The sequence below is a fragment of the Cucumis sativus genome, chromosome 6, assembly GCF_000004075.3.
Source record: "Cucumis sativus cultivar 9930 chromosome 6, Cucumber_9930_V3, whole genome shotgun sequence".
NCBI classification, from domain to species: Eukaryota; Viridiplantae; Streptophyta; class Magnoliopsida; order Cucurbitales; family Cucurbitaceae; genus Cucumis; species Cucumis sativus.
This window is the reverse complement of record NC_026660.2, coordinates 30,503,378-30,519,473: the sequence shown is the minus strand read 5'-3', so window position 1 is coordinate 30,519,473 and position 16,096 is coordinate 30,503,378. Positions and strand designations below refer to the sequence as shown.

The following is a 16,096-nucleotide window of genomic DNA, read 5'->3' as shown; positions in this document are numbered from 1 at the left end:
TAATATAACAGTTTTTACTTCTCTTTTCTTGAAACTATTGTATAATCAATGAATAATTCGGTTCGTAAAAGTTAAAAAGAAATAAATTTGGTGTCATGTTATCGAAAGAAGGATAAAGTTGCCTATATTATTTACGGTATGACTTTTCTTTCAAAGTTGCTATTTGATTTGAAAAGTTATCATTGTTCAATTAAATTGGTTTTACGAGGCTTTTGTTGTTACCATCTAAAAGATACCATAGATATTATTTGTGACTTAACTAATGGTCGATGTAATTAAGCTTACACAAAATTTCACATTGCAAATACTTTTACTTTTTTGCTAGAGATACACAAAATCAATTTTACTGTTTAGATTGATGTCACGTCTAATATTCTTAAGTCACTAGCTTGAATTATGTGAATTGATAAGTTTTTATAGAGTGATTCAAGAGTCGAGTTGGCAAGGAAATAAATGGAGACGAATCTAGCCCAACAATCTTTAAGAGACTAAATTTGTCTTAGTTATCTAGTCAAACTTCTATCTAACTTTCTCTCCAAAGTAATAATTTTTAGCGATCTTTGGTTGAAAGGTTTGACCAAGCATAGTTCCTATTTAGAATATTATACAGTTGACAACAGTCTCATCCATTCCAAAATTTGGGTTAAGTTTAGACACTAAAATGAGAATCCATTGTTAAGTTTGGATTAAGTGCATGCACATGACCTCTATTTGTACAAGTTAGCTAGAGCAACCAAACACATGAGTTAATTGCAAAACCCTTTCAAACCAAAGTTTCTAAAACAGCGATAATGAGGTAAATACAATGGAAACAAAATCATATCAGAAAAAAGAAACACATGGTACCTAGAATGCTGAACTTAGAAACACAAACATGGGTCTAAAGAAACCAAACCTTTACATATTCTTTAAAGTAAAAGATTACCTAGTTAAGAAAATAGCATAAAAATAGAATGCTGCCAAAAATAAAGTATAAGTAGGCAAAGGGCAAAGGTAATAATTTTGGCCACTTTCTCTCTGTTCTAAACCTTCCTTCATCCTCCTTCATCTTCACCTAAAAGTCTTATTCCCTTTCTGATATTCTGTTGTCAATCCATCATACTTATTATATAAATACATACAAACACATATGCTGTTGATATCACAGTCTTTAGAGATTGGTACTCAACAATAAGTCTAATACAACATACATTCATCTCGTGAACATTTGTTGTTAAAGAGATTGGGAGAAAGAAAGAAGGAAAGATGGTTCTTTTTTCTGAGTTCTGAGTCTCTGACTGTCTTTTTTTTGTTTTTCTTTTTGTTTGTAGAGACTAGTGAGAGAGAAAGGAAGATGAACAGTACCCATTTGTTCAAAAGAAACGTTCTCTCTGCCTTGTGCGTTTATGTGAATGACAGGCTTTAAATAAAACAAATGCCCCTCTCTGACTCTGCCTACTCTCAATTAATCCTTCTTTTTCTTTTCTTTTGAAATTTCACATCACTCAGTGGGAAGAAAGTGGGATTTTTCAATTTTTATTTGTGCAGAAAAACCCAGAGAGAGAAAAGTTGGGAAAAAGGAATTTGGCCACCTGGCTTTTGGATTGCCATTGGATGTTTTGTATTTTTCTGTTTATACTTTCTCTGTCCACTTACAAACCCACAATTCCTCAACCTCAAACCACACCCTCCCTCCCTCCCTCCCTCCCACCTCCTTTTCTTTTTTGCCATTTATTCAAATTTTGCTTCTCTTTCTCTGTTGGGGTTGTTTTTGTTATTTGGGTTATTTAAGTTTTTCATATTCCTTTTTCTTTTCCTCTTCTTCATTGTGTTTTAAGTCCTCGAAATTGGTGTTTTCTTGATAAAGACCAGTGGACTCTGTTCATACTCTTCTTCAACCTGTGTGCTTTGAGGAAGAAGCAGGGCACTAACTGATGAAGGAGAGAGGAGGCTCTCTTGGAGGAGAGAGCCTGCCTGGTAAAAAGACTAACAGCAACAGCAACAGCAACACCGCCATAGAAGAAGACCAAGACGACCCTAAAACCCCATTCTGCTAACTTCCCATTTTTCCTTAGCAAAAAAATTCAGTTCTTGAAGCTCTCTTTTTAGTAGGTTTTGAATCTCTTGAGCTCTTAAATCTTGTGTTTGCCTCTTTGTTTGAGTTTTCTGCTTAAGGTCTATGGCGTTAGTTATCCACAAAGATACATCAAACAAACAAATGGATTCAAGCAAATACGTACGGTATACACCCGAGCAAGTTGAGGCATTAGAGAGAGTTTATGCCGAATGTCCAAAGCCTAGTTCTCTCAGAAGGCAGCAGCTCATTAGAGAGTGCCCAATTCTTTCTAACATTGAACCTAAACAGATCAAAGTTTGGTTTCAAAATCGCAGGTATATTGTTTGTTTGAAAACTGGTCTTTTTCATGTAGACTGTTTAACTCGTCTTTTTTCCCCTCTTTCTCTTCTCATCAAGAATGATAACATTTCTTACAGAAAACCTGTACTTTGCTTTCTTGTTTGTTTGTTTTTGGCATCTGCAATATTGTTAAAAAGTTTTGGTTTGGGCTCTGAGCTTTTGGTACATCTGGGTAAGGAGTTGAATAGCTGTGGGAGATGGGTTTATATGGAAATGATGCTACTGGTTGAAAAAAAACCACATTTTCCCACAATAGTTCTGTATTCTGTAACTTTACTTCGTTTGGCTATATCTTTTCGTCGTCTTCTTCAATATGGCACTGGATCTCCCGATGATTATAAGAATCTGACCTTCAGTTTGGCCTTTTTGGGATGAAATTTATTGTTAGAGATCTTTAGTGATATTTCAAATATGCTCGTGATTTATTTGAAAAGAAAATATCCTACCGTGTTTCTAGGGTTTCTGTCTGCAATGGTTTGGATTTGAACTAAAACTATTTAACCTATTGGTTAGTGATTTAATATTTAGAATTTTAGCAGACTCTTTGTCTTTAAGTTACAAATTTTTAAGTTCTAAACTTATCTAATCTATCTTCCTTTTCATTTATTTGTTTTGGTATGATTTCTCACATTTATTCCATGGATTGAGTCTCTCCTGGGAGACTGGAATGCGGAAATGAGTTTTTTTATTGTTTCGGAATATGAATTTTTTTTTCTTGTTTGGAATGATGTTAAAGCTTGGATTTCACTTTTCTTGTGACATGTGTGTCGTTTTCAAAACTAGTTGAAAATTTTAAGCCTCTGTTTTTATTGTTTCCTTGATAACCAACATGTGTCTTGGATGAAGGCAGATGAAAAGCTAATGCTTTAGATCATTTCCAATCAACTTCACCATTTTTCCCCGTACATTATATGTAGATGCCGTGAGAAGCAGCGTAAGGAATCATCTCGCCTCCAGAGCGTAAACAGAAAGTTGTCTGCGATGAACAAATTGTTAATGGAGGAGAATGACCGTTTACAGAAACAGGTGTCCCATTTGGTCTATGAGAATGGCTTTATGCGCCAGCAACTGCATAGTGTAATCCCTTTCACTTCCTTCTATTTCTTTCTAGTGTTACTCCTAGACACCCTTGGAACGATATTTTTATATAGTTCTGATTTTGTAAATTAATTTTCTCTCCAATAGGCATCTGGGACGACTACAGACAATAGCTGTGAGTCTGTAGTCATGAGCGGTCAGCCTCAACAACAGCAAAACCCAAATCCTCAGCATCCTAATAGGGATGTTAACAACCCAGCTGGGTCAGTATATTTAACTGCTTACTTCATATTTCACTAGTCTTTTTTTTTTCTTTCTCACCCTTGTTTTTTATGTACTTTTGATAGTCTTCTCGCGGTAGCTGAGGAGACCCTGGCAGAGTTCCTTTCCAAGGCTACAGGAACTGCTGTCGACTGGGTCCAGATGATTGGGATGAAGGTCAGTATGCACTTACCTCTTGGATGTTTCTGGTTCAGTTTCTATTTTCTATTTGATTTATGTTTTATTTAATGGTCACATTGAATACATTCATATTTTCACAGCCTGGTCCGGATTCTATTGGAATCGTTGCTGTTTCCCGCAATTGCAGTGGGGTAGCAGCACGAGCCTGTGGTCTTGTTAGTCTAGAGCCGACAAAGGTACTTGCTTTGTGAAATAAACTCACATGCCCATGAAAATGATGATTTGATTTTGGAAACTTTCTTGTGTTGCATCATCACATGCATGAAATCTAATTGATGCAGGTTGCAGAAATTCTCAAAGATCGCCTTTCATGGTATCGTGACTGCCGCTGTCTTAATGTTTTAAGTGTAATTCCTACTGGAAATGGAGGAACAATAGAGCTCATATATATGCAGGTTGACTATATTATTTATTCTGTCTCTTCTATGATTAAGTTTTCATTCTACTGCCTCTAATTCTATTTGTTTTCTGATTAGACTTATGCTCCAACGACATTAGCAGCAGCACGTGACTTCTGGACGATGAGATATACAACAAGTTTAGAAGATGGCAGTCTAGTGGTACATTCATTGACCATGTTTTTTCTTACCATAATGTTTAGTCATATAAATATTTCTTGGTTATAGATACTTTATTTTGCATCTTAATTTGAGAAATTTGAAGTTTTGATACTATTTCTTGATTCATACAGCCTTTTTAAGGTATCGTATTACTCTGTGGGAACAGAGACAGTATGAGTCTTGATGCATTTCTTCTTTTGGAGTGAGTTGCAGGTTTGTGAGAGGTCATTATCTTCTTCAAGTGGCGGCCCTGCAGGGCCTCCGCCATCTACTTTTGTAAGAGCTGAGATGCTTCCTAGTGGCTATTTAATACGAGCGTGCGAGGGGGGTGGATCAATTATTCACATTGTCGATCACATTGATTTGGATGTGAGCTTTCAACTTGTAGTATTTAATCACATCATATTTCTTTATATCTTTCTGACACCTTTTCATTATATTTTATTCCATTTATAGGTTTGGAGTGTCCCTGAAGTTCTTAGGCCACTTTATGAGTCATCCAAGATCCTTGCTCAGAAAATAACAATCGCTGTAAGAATTGTTGTGTGAGGTTTCACTTTCTTGACAAGTAAATCATATTTGTTCTGACTGTATGGGTTGAATATGTTTTCCAGGCATTGCGTCACATTAGACAAATTGCTCAAGAGACTAACGGAGAAATTCAATGTACTGGCGGACGTCAACCTGCTGTACTGCGGACGTTTAGTCAAAAACTCTGCAGGTAGTGCTTCCTTGAACAAGACTGGATTGACTGTAGAGAACATGATAATTAATGATGATTTATGAGTCTCGTTGATTACTGGTTTCTTTAGCTAATCATACCTCAAAATGTTCTCTAGGGGTTTCAATGATGCTGTCAATGGGTTTGCTGATGATGGCTGGTCACCTATGGGAAGTGATGGTGTGGAGGATGTGACAATTCTTATAAACACATCAGCAAACAAGTTTTCTGGATCCCAGTATAACACATCCTTGTATCCCTCTTTTGGTGGAGGAGTTATGTGTGCAAAGGCGTCAATGTTACTTCAGGTGAATAATTGGTTTGGACATATTGCATCTGAATAATTGATATTTGGTTTCTATCTTGACCTGTTCACTCGTCATCTCCAGAATGTTCCCCCTGCTTTGCTTGTTCGATTCCTGAGAGAGCATCGGTCTGAATGGGCTGATTATGGAGTTGATGCCTACTCTGCTGCAAGTTTAAAAGCCAGTCCGTATGCTGTTCCATGTGCAAGGCCTGGTGGCTTCCCTAGCAGCCAGGTTATTTTGCCTCTTGCTACTACTGTGGAGCATGAGGAGGTAACAATTTCTGTCTTTCTAAAAAATTCCTTCAGTCTGTTCCTTTTACTGTAAGTGACAATGTCTTTGTGCAGTTTTTGGAGGTGGTTCGGCTGGAGGGCCTTGCATTCTCTCCTGAAGATGTTGCTTTGGCTGGACGAGATATGTACTTACTGCAGGTGAGTTCACTATGTTTGGTTGCATCTTTTTATACAATGTGCTATTTTTTTTTTTTTTTTTGCTTTCTGATGATATCTTTTCTCTATTTTCTCGTGGCAGCTCTGCAGTGGGGTTGATGAGAATGCAGTTGGAGCTTGCGCTCAGCTTGTGTTTGCACCTATAGATGAATCTTTTGCTGATGATGCTCCACTACTTCCTTCGGGGTTCCGTGTCATACCGCTGGATCCAAAAACGGTCCGTCTTTGCATAAAATTGCTGTCTTCAGCATACACTTTTTTTTTTTGTGGATACCTATATTTAGAAGAAGTGTAAAGTAACTTTTTTTTCCTGCAGGATGAACCTACTGCTGCTAGAACATTGGATTTAGCCTCTACCCTTGAAGTTGGTGCCAATGCTGCACGTTCTGCTGGTGAAACTGATTTGAGCAACTATAACCTTCGGTCAGTCCTGACCATTGCTTTCCAGTTCACCTTTGAGAATCACTTACAGGAAAATGTGGCTGCTATGGCTCGACAATATGTTCGTAGTGTTGTGGGCTCTGTTCAGAGGGTTGCCATGGCCATTTCCCCATCGCGGTTGAGTTCCAATATGGGACTAAAGCCTCTTCCTGGTTCACCTGAAGCTCTCACTTTGGCTCGATGGATTTGCCGAAGCTACAGGTACATCATATCTAGTTCCCTAGTGTACTGGGCTCTGAAAATTTTGCTAGTTTTTCTTCACGTCTGCCTTAGCCTAGAAATTTATTATATTGCTTCTGATCAATGCATGGCGAACTTCTCTTCCTCAATGCGTACTCACCAATGGCTTTGTGTTTCAGGGTCCATGTTGGAGCTGAGCTCCTTCAAGCTGATTCCCAGTCTGGAGATGCCATGTTGAAGCAGCTCTGGCACCACTCCGATGCAATCATGTGTTGCTCCGTTAAAACCAACGTAATCATCATTACTACCTTTTAAGTTGAATTACATAACAAGTCATTAAACTGGTACAGAGAGCTGACATGATTTTGATAAACTCTTCATTTCAGGCATCTGCTGTGTTCACCTTTGCTAACCAGGCTGGTCTGGATATGCTTGAAACCACTCTTGTTGGCCTACAAGATATAATGCTAGACAAAATTCTTGATGAGGCAGGTCGGAAGATTCTCTGCTCTGAATTCCCCAAAATAATGCAGCAGGTATAAATTAAAAACATGATATGGTTTGACCTTTATCTATCTTCTCTCCCGAATAATAAGCATATGAAGAATACTTTATATGTATATGTATATTTTGTCTTGTTGCAGGGGTTTGCAAATCTTCCCTCTGGCATCTGCGTATCCAGTATGGGTCGTCCCATTTCTTATGAGCAAGCGGTTGCCTGGAAGGTTTTAAATGATGATGATTCCAATCACTGTCTTGCTTTCATGTTCATAAACTGGTCCTTTGTTTGATGCGGAGAAGAAACATGACTCTGGTTAACTACTAGTGGGATTGTAATTTCAACCTAGACATGATATCTTTCTGTTACTGCAGGACTTATGTTCTTTTGCTGTTCTTCCTTTTTGGTTTGCCAAACAAATGTGCTTAGCTTAGCTCGCTATTTGGATCCTTTGTTTCCAACCTAGACGAAGTGACTTAATGTCGTTAATTTCATGAACACTATTATACTATCTGAAGTTATTTTTCTGCTTAACTATTGTGTCTTTATGTGTAAACAATGCTCTGATTCATTTTGTAGCTGATATTTTAGTCTTGAAGGGAAGGAAAAAGATAACCAAAACATAAGTTGCACTGTAGAAAAAAAATGAATTGTTGATGACATAAGTGAGTTGTTTAGATATGAGTGAGCCCTACAATGCAGAAATTTTACACTATTAATTAGGTTGATACGCATTTTAGTCTTGTGGTTGATGAACTTTTAAATCAAACAAGAAGTGCAATGCAACTGTTTGACTTCACTCCTCACTCTACTTCTTGGGTCTATCTTCACATCTGAAGTATATTCACAGTGCATGTTTATTAAATTTATTTATTGTGACAGATGGTGAACTAGGCAATAAATTTTTTAACCAAACAAAAACTTAACACAACAGATGATGACACAGTAGAAATAAAAATTGTAGCAGAAGGAAGAGCAGTTTTTGATGGCAGATAGGTATTTAGATTGTGGGAGTAAAGTAAGGATATGGAGGCAGCAGCAACAGCCACTGGACGAAAAGAAGTAAAAAGAATAAATAATGGTGCAGATAAAAGGCTTAACAAACCTCAACAGTATTTAACAGCAACTCATAAATGTACAAGACCATAAGCAGAAAGGGGTTAAAGTTTGAGCTTCATTTATGGTAAAGAACATACAGCTAGGTGAGCTAAGCAAAGCTCACTCTTTTCATTTCTTAAGTCATAACTACTCACTATTTTGACAGAGGGAGGGGTAAGGTAAGGTGTGGTTGTAAAATCAGTCCATTCTACCTTTATAATGATGATCTTTGAAACAGAGCAGAGCAGACAAAGGATCTTCCTGTTTTGGTTTTTCCTGCCTTTCCTTTCCTTGCCTTTCCTTTCCTTCTGGAAAAATAGTAAAAATATGGGATTTTGGAAGGTCTAATCACACTTTAATTTTTCATATTACTTTCTCTTTATAGTTTTCTACTTTCCCTTTTCTAATACATTTTCTTTTGATGGCATGCTTTTTGTCAACCTCTCGTTTTGGTCTGTGTTGTTTTAATAGGACCATATGTTAGTGCTCTACTCCCTCTCCCTCTCCCTCTCCCTCTCCCAAAACAATAAATTGTTACTTTTTTTTAATGTATGATTATTAATATTTCAATGATACTTTTAAAAATATGTAGTAAAATAAAATAATAAAAAGATGGAGGGGAAGGGTGAGTGCCAAAGGTACTGTGAGCTGTAATTTCGAGACTGCTGCCAGTCTGTGGTCTGCGCAGTTTTAGTTTCTTTCCCCCAAAAAAAAATAATGTAATTTATTTCAATTAACTCAAAAAAATCAATCCCCTATCTTTTTGGTGCAGACCTGATTTAAAGCCATTGATTCTCCCTAATGCCCAGTCTCTCAAGGACTTATCCCTTTTCTTCCCTATTTTGGTAGTTATGTGCATGCTTGTTGATTTATTCAATGCAAATTTCAACAAAATAGTTGTGATTATATTGAAAAATTCAAAGGAAATTATACAGGATACAAAGTAATAATCTTTTCTAACACTAACAGAAACACACAGAAAAGAACCTAACAGCAACCCCCCAAGTGAAAACCCTCTTCAGAGGAAATTATTTACAGATACCACGAAAGAAAGAGCCTTCTCCACAAAAGAAATTGAACCTCCAACTAATCGGTATCCTGCAATTCAAAAGATTGATAACCTTTCAATGAGAAACTTTACTTTGGAAACATAGGTGATGATGCATTCATTGCAGCATTAAAAAGCCTATGATGCATGTATAGACTTTCTGTAATTTTTGACATGATGTGGTGGTGCCCAATGATGGAAAGAATCCACATATATTTCCAAAGTACTAGAAATTTTCTACAAGTAAATTTGGCTAGAGAGATAAATTTAGGAGTTGGAAGATAAATTGAATCTATGAAAAAAAAAGAAATTGAAGTATTGGAAAAGGGAGTGGGACTATGGGATGGGAAGGGTTCCAACAACAACTTCCCAAAAGTGAAATTTGGTTGTATTCCATTCCATGGACGCCATTTTCAAGGGCACATGTCCCTACAAATAACAATACAATAGAAACACCAGCTCCAAAGGAAAAGGCATTAAAGTGCAAAGAATCAAAACCCAAGAAAAAGTGTGGGTTGGAGAGAGAGAATCTATGAGTCTGAATTTTTTGTAAACCCTAGGGGTGGGTGAGGGAGGGAAGCTAAGGGGGGGAGGGGGGGCTAGGGTTTGTAATTCATACAGAGGTGGAGGATCTTTTTTCTCTGGAATTGCAGCTGTTTTTAAGATTTTTGTATTTGCAGGCAGCCGTTGTAAGATTTTGTTGTTTAGGGATGGAGACTAGACCTTATCATTTTGCTTACACTCTATAATCCATAGGGTTTTTCAAAATTGGCCTCTTCACCCAATTTAATTCAACTTTGACTACTCCAATCTCTTTTTACCATATCTAATAATTACTATTTGTTATTTCTCTTTTTCATTTTTCTACCCTCTTCTTACTTCAATAAATTATAAAGCAACATGTTTGATTTCAATTTTGAAAGCAAAAATGTCAAATTGTATCTTCCATTTCAAAGGAAAATTAGAATTTAGTTTTTAAAGATATTGAAAAATTTATCAAACCATATCGGTTGAATTCTAATTATAAACCATAATAAATTATAATTATCTTTTTTGGCCAAAGTTGCTATTTAACCCATAATGAAAATTGTATAATACTTTAGTGATGAAATATGTTTCAAGTCTTGAATTTTTTCTTTTCTAAAAAAGAAACATTTAAGTCTTGAGTTGAACAAACTTTACCTATAATTCAAATACACTTGGAATAGCCTGAATGCTTAAACTCAAGATTACATCTAGTTTAGATTTACTTTAAAAATACATTTACTTTAATTCAACGTCACACTCCATTTTTTTTAAAGATAAAATTTAAATTAAACATATAAAAATCTATTCATAATAAACAAACTGATTATTACTATTTCACAGCATATATGAACAATAAAAGAAATATTTTTTATTAACAAAAACTTATATAGAAATGGCTACTGCAAGATACTTTATCGTTTATTACATGAAAAAGAAACTTTAGCAATACTACGAACTTTACCTTTTGTTTTTTATTTAACCATAAAAGTAAGTCCTGGATTTTTCCAAGAATTACAGTCAAAGCCCAATGACAATCCACTCGAAGCCCAAAACAATGCCAATCTAAAAGCTTCATCAACTTGTTGTGCTATTCAAACAGAGATGCTGTCAGTCTCTTATTGTACCAACAAAACCATATTACAATCTTGGTTGAGACTAATCAATCAAGACATCATTGAATCTGGGACTAAATAAATAAGCTAATCTTCCTAAGCTTTTATTAACCAATAGAACTATGAATACAAGAAAAGAATGAACTCGTCAAGGGGTTTATCTTGGATGGTCAAAATGTCTCTTACCAAGTGCACCATCATTCAGTCCAGTCTCGAGAAACAAACAAAAATGTTGTCATAATGACTGCAACGAAAGCCAGTTTTTGGTAATCTGCCAACGAAACATGAATCTTCAAGCAACTATTAGATTAGAACAATCTGCACTAGTTAATAAGATAATTTCAAGTTCAACAATTCCATTCTTGATCTTCATTCATTCAGTCAACAACATCGTGAGAAAATCTCTTTACAATAGGAAAGTTATTGCACAATCCAATCCAAATTAATCGTAGCTTCATCAATCAAGAATGAGCATGTTTGGCGTTTCTTTTTTCTGGTGTATTTTGTGGATTTCATGTAAATCCAGGGACTTCTCCTGGCATTGGAGCTAATTCATTCTTACTGAACCTTTCCTCGTCGTAAAATGTAGCTCGAACCACTCTTCCACCAAAGTACCGACCATCAAGATCAACCAAAGCCTTTGTCGTTTCTTCTGATCTTTCAAACTGCACAAAAATTCGAACAGCCTCGTCCACTGGAAAATTGGGTTCTGTAATCTCGAATATTAGAACTCGTGTTACTGTTCCATACTTTGCACACTCTGATCCTACTTCCTCTTCTAGCTCATCATCTACCTCACCCGGGCCAACCTTCAAGAAAAATCAAACAAGGCAGCCATTCTCATTATTCTCATCAGAAAAAATCACAAGTTTAGATGCTTTAGACGTCTGAAGAAAAATGCAGTGCCTTTCTACAATATAAAAAATGCTTAATTCATCAAAGGCTCGATCATTGAGATATCCTCGGAGATAAAACCACTCGCTTAGCATTATGCATAAATAGAGCATGCTATACTCACGTGTGATCACGTCTATCAAAACTGAAATTGATCTGGGTTATAAAGAAATATCCCTACAAGTTGATACTCTTCTTACATAATGATGAATCCCTATCTTGATTGATACTGTTTTTTCCTTTTTGTTCTAGACTACTTTCCAAAGATACAAATTTCAAAAGGGAGAGAAATTAAAAACTGAGAGAATATAAAGCTTCCCTAACTCCAACAAATATCCTATAAAGAAAGCCCAGTAAATAATTTGGGATGAGAACACCACTGAGAAGCATTCATATTTGCCACCTAAAAACAAACGGCCCAAAATCTTTTATTGTTAGTTAATGAAAATTCTGTGTTTATGGTAGAAATTTCATAACCTCTATTCAGGATAAGTATCCCATACAAGTGGCAGGATAAGAGGTCTGCTCTCTCCCTCTCACAGTCTCTCTAATCAGTTTATATACACTGGTACACCTCCCAATTACCTTGTCTAACTCTCCTAATGCAAACGCTTAAAGGATGTAAAATCCGTTAAATTATTAAACAGCGGAAATTACTAAATCTCCAAAGCATCATAAGCACAAATGAAAGATTAGAATATTAAACCACTATGTGACATCTATCATCTAAATTGTTTAGTGACAATTAAAACATAACCTAGCTTCACAATTGTATGTAGTAGTCGCTACTCGCTAGGATACAGGGAGGGAAAGGTTCAACCATATAAAACAAGATTCTTATGTTAAATAATAATAATCTGAAATATATCTTGTTTTTTCTACCATATTTACACAATCTGTCATACATTTGTCATGAAACTCCACGTACAGTTTACAAATAGTGGTCTTTCATGAGAGTAAATATTCTCACATAAGGTGTTCAAATAACCCCTATGATCAAATAAAAAAGCTGAATGTAACTCATAACCAAAATGGAAGTTTACAAAATAGAATATAGAAAATGACAGCTTCCGTTAAAGCTTGAAAACAGCTCATACTCTAGTAGTACTACCCAGTACCTCTTTACCAACTAACTTCATGAAACCCCAATAGTATCACACCCGAAACATTTAGATCCTGTTTGACAATGATTTCGTATTCAGTTTCCTATTTTTTGAACTTTATGTTTGTCTACTCACTAGTTCTTCTCATATTTCACAAAGAAACACTTGGTTCTTTTGTTTTTCTAAGAAAAAAATACGTTGATTTATATGATTCACAATAAGGATATATATGATTAACAGGTTTTTTGACACTGAAGAAAAAAAATTCAGAATTTAGCTGAGAATTCAAAAGTTTCCTTAACAAAGATGAAACTGGCCATAAAACAATAGGAGAAAAGGAACAGTTTCCAAAAACCAAAACACCTATTTATTCAGAACTTGTAATTTCATTTCCTAGTAATCTTTGATATCTTTGAGTTTATATCCCTAAACAATGGTTTGGCAACATTAAACCAAGAGATTTTTGCTTCCTTCTTCCAGTCTGTGATCCAACAAGCTCTTTTACCAGAAATTTTACTAAAAATAGGACTGAAGGATTTATTCTTCAAATCCTTTTATCCTTCCTACCACAAAGGTTGTAGGTCATCTAGAATTTGAATCGGGCCTCTTGCCTCCTCTATTACCTCAGTTAGACTTCTTCCATAAAAAAACATTGGTTAGGGATATAAACAGAAAGAGCCAATGAAACCCGAGGAAAGCTATGACATAACCAGAAATTTCCCATCCAAATATCAGCCTACTTCCCAACTATTTTATCCAATCTAACTAAGAATTGCGAAATTTCTGAGCAATGAGCAAGAACTACTAAAATTCTTGCCCCGAAAACAAACTCTGCTGCCTAAAACTCATTTAAAATTAACAGAATTCTACATGGACGTACCATGTTTCTGAGAAGAAGAACCCGAGTAGGTAGCCCGTTGAAGTTAACACTCTTCACTTTCTTCTCTGATTTCGTATCATTAGCGTTCACAATTACTCCAGCACGCAAATCTGTCTTTTTTGCCATCAGAGGAGTGGTAATTCCTTGTTCTTGCTTCCCAAGCCCTTGCCCCTCTTTCCACCCCATCTTAGCCATCATCCTTTGTGCCGCTGTCATCTGCCCACCAGCACCAACTCCCAACCCCCCAGTCTCCGACTTTCCAATGCTGAAGCCGTCTACGCTACTTGGTGGAGATGGCGATCTTGGTATTGCCCCACTCTTCGCCGCGCGCCTTCTCCAAGCTTCCTCGCCCGAAATATTTATCCTAGAATCAGAATGTTCTCTTTCTCGCTCCTCTCGCTCCTTCTTCTCCCTCTCTTCCTCCTCTTGTCTACGTCTCTCAAGCTCCTTCCTCATCTCAGCCTCCATAGCCTTCCTCTTCTTCTCCACCCTATACTCCTCATAGTCATTCGGCCTCGCTGGATCATACTCCTCTACAACCGTAGACGTCACAGCCACCAATGCCGGTTGTGTAATAGCCTCGGCCAGAATTGGCTGAGATGCCTCCACCTGCGTTGACACCGAAACCTTAGGGTGTGTCGAGGTGGCGGCTTTTATTTTGCTTTGAGATCTGAGAACGGTCTGTGGCGCGAATACGGACGATGGCTTCCGAAGAGTCGGAGGCGCCATCTTTGTGCTGCTCGACCAGACGGTAGAATTTGTTGGCTTATCTTCCTCAGCCGAAGAGGGCGGAGGAAGGTCCCCGTACAATCCACCAAGCATACCGTACACCTAGCTTTTGTCTTCTCTCCTTGAAATATCTAGAACATCGGAGATTTCAAGATGGGAACAGAGTCGAAGAAGGAAATTTCCAGTCGACGGTGGTCGGCAAAATTTGATAAATTTGCAAAACTTTCGAGTACTCAAAATTTAGGGATTTGAGTGACAGTGATGAAGTAGAAAAATAGGGTTTTCCCAGCAAAATACGGATGGTGACGGATTGGTAAACAGTATCAAAACGGAAAAAAAATGTGTATGAAATACACTAAATTAACGAAGAAAGACGAATTAACAAACGTATAGCTAAGTATTAGAGAAACTGACGTAGTCAAAAGAAAAATTTTTCTTTTTGTTAGTTCGTTTACCGCTACCATATATCATTTAATTTTATGCTATAAACTCTTTATTTTATCATTTAAATTTTTATATATTTTTTAAAATTAATAATTTATGCTTTAAAATTTCAACATTCAAATTAATAATTGTGTCCAAATTGTTTCTAACATCATTCTAAAATCTTTAATAAATGTATCAAATTTAATCAATTTAGTCGAATTTCAATAAATAGTTTGTTCACTCGAATGATGAAATTCAAAATGGTTTTTTTTATTAAACTCCGAGTGTTATATTTAGTTTATGAAATAAGTAAATACATTGAGGAATATATAAAACTATTAAAATAGGTGTGAATATATAGCATGTAGTAACAAAAGAAAAAAAATACGTCGTGTGAAATTGGAAGCTAGACATCCTAATTTATTATTGAAATTATAACGTATACAATGATTATGTATGATTTGATGAAACATAGTTTATTCTTAAAGGCTGTAACATGTAATTGTGTTGATTTGTTTTTAAAATTATAGTATAGATATGAGGTTAAAAGATAATTACTGTAAATGACAATAATGCTCTAACTATTTATAAACTATGATAAAAATTTATATTATATTAATAATAGACACCGGTGTAAATTGACAAAAATTTATCAATATCGTCTATCAGTGTCTATCAGCGGTATTTCACATCTTCTATGATGATCGGGCTTAGCGTTTCAATTTCAATTATCTATGTCCACAACATTGATAATATCAATTTATACATTTCAACGTGGGCCCTTTAGTTTTATTTATTCAATTTCATTTTGTAGGTATGTGTTGTCAATTTGTTGTATTAAATACAGTAAAAAAGTTGTATTGAATTTCCCAACAACTCTTTTATACACAATTTATCAGATGACACACAATTAACAAAAAAAAAAAAAAAACAGCTAATGACATTTTTTATTTGCATACTACGAATATGATAAAATAAGTGATATTAGACGATAACCATAAGACTATCAGACGATAATCATAGAGTTCGCATTTTAAAATTCATATTTTTGTAATTTAAAAAATGCAATGACATAGATTCTATTATCGTAAACTTTGTTAACCTAAGGGTACATATGATTTTTATTTAATAAAAATTTAAAGTAGAAAAAAAAAACATGCACACACAAATAATCTAGCTATGATTGCTATCTTTTGCATTATATTAAGTATGTTGTGATTTATTAGTT

At 35.7% G+C, this 16,096-nt stretch overlaps 2 protein-coding genes across 2 annotated transcripts; one reads left to right on the top strand and one right to left on the bottom strand.

The window, feature by feature from the left end:
* Positions 1-1,497: 1,497 nt before the first annotated feature.
* LOC101210154 (homeobox-leucine zipper protein ATHB-14) lies at positions 1,498-7,584 on the top strand. Its single transcript, XM_011660017.2, has 18 exons — positions 1,498-2,370; positions 3,313-3,472; positions 3,581-3,696; positions 3,781-3,871; positions 3,976-4,071; positions 4,177-4,290; positions 4,372-4,455; positions 4,669-4,824; positions 4,912-4,986; positions 5,070-5,176; positions 5,295-5,484; positions 5,566-5,754; positions 5,829-5,912; positions 6,013-6,147; positions 6,247-6,572; positions 6,731-6,842; positions 6,938-7,087; positions 7,196-7,584. Exons 1-18 carry the CDS (start codon positions 2,159-2,161, stop codon positions 7,340-7,342), a joined length of 2,544 nt encoding a protein of 847 aa, XP_011658319.1. The 5' UTR covers positions 1,498-2,158; the 3' UTR covers positions 7,343-7,584.
* Positions 7,585-11,121: 3,537 nt separating this feature from the next.
* LOC101222923 (DNA-damage-repair/toleration protein DRT111, chloroplastic) lies at positions 11,122-14,761 on the bottom strand. The gene is made up of 2 exons (XM_004134561.3): positions 13,714-14,761; positions 11,122-11,645 (listed from the first exon to the last, which is right to left on the bottom strand). The coding sequence occupies exons 1-2, from the start codon at positions 14,533-14,535 to the stop codon at positions 11,349-11,351; spliced, it is 1,119 nt and encodes a 372-aa protein (XP_004134609.1). The 5' UTR covers positions 14,536-14,761; the 3' UTR covers positions 11,122-11,348.
* Positions 14,762-16,096: the final 1,335 nt, after the last annotated feature.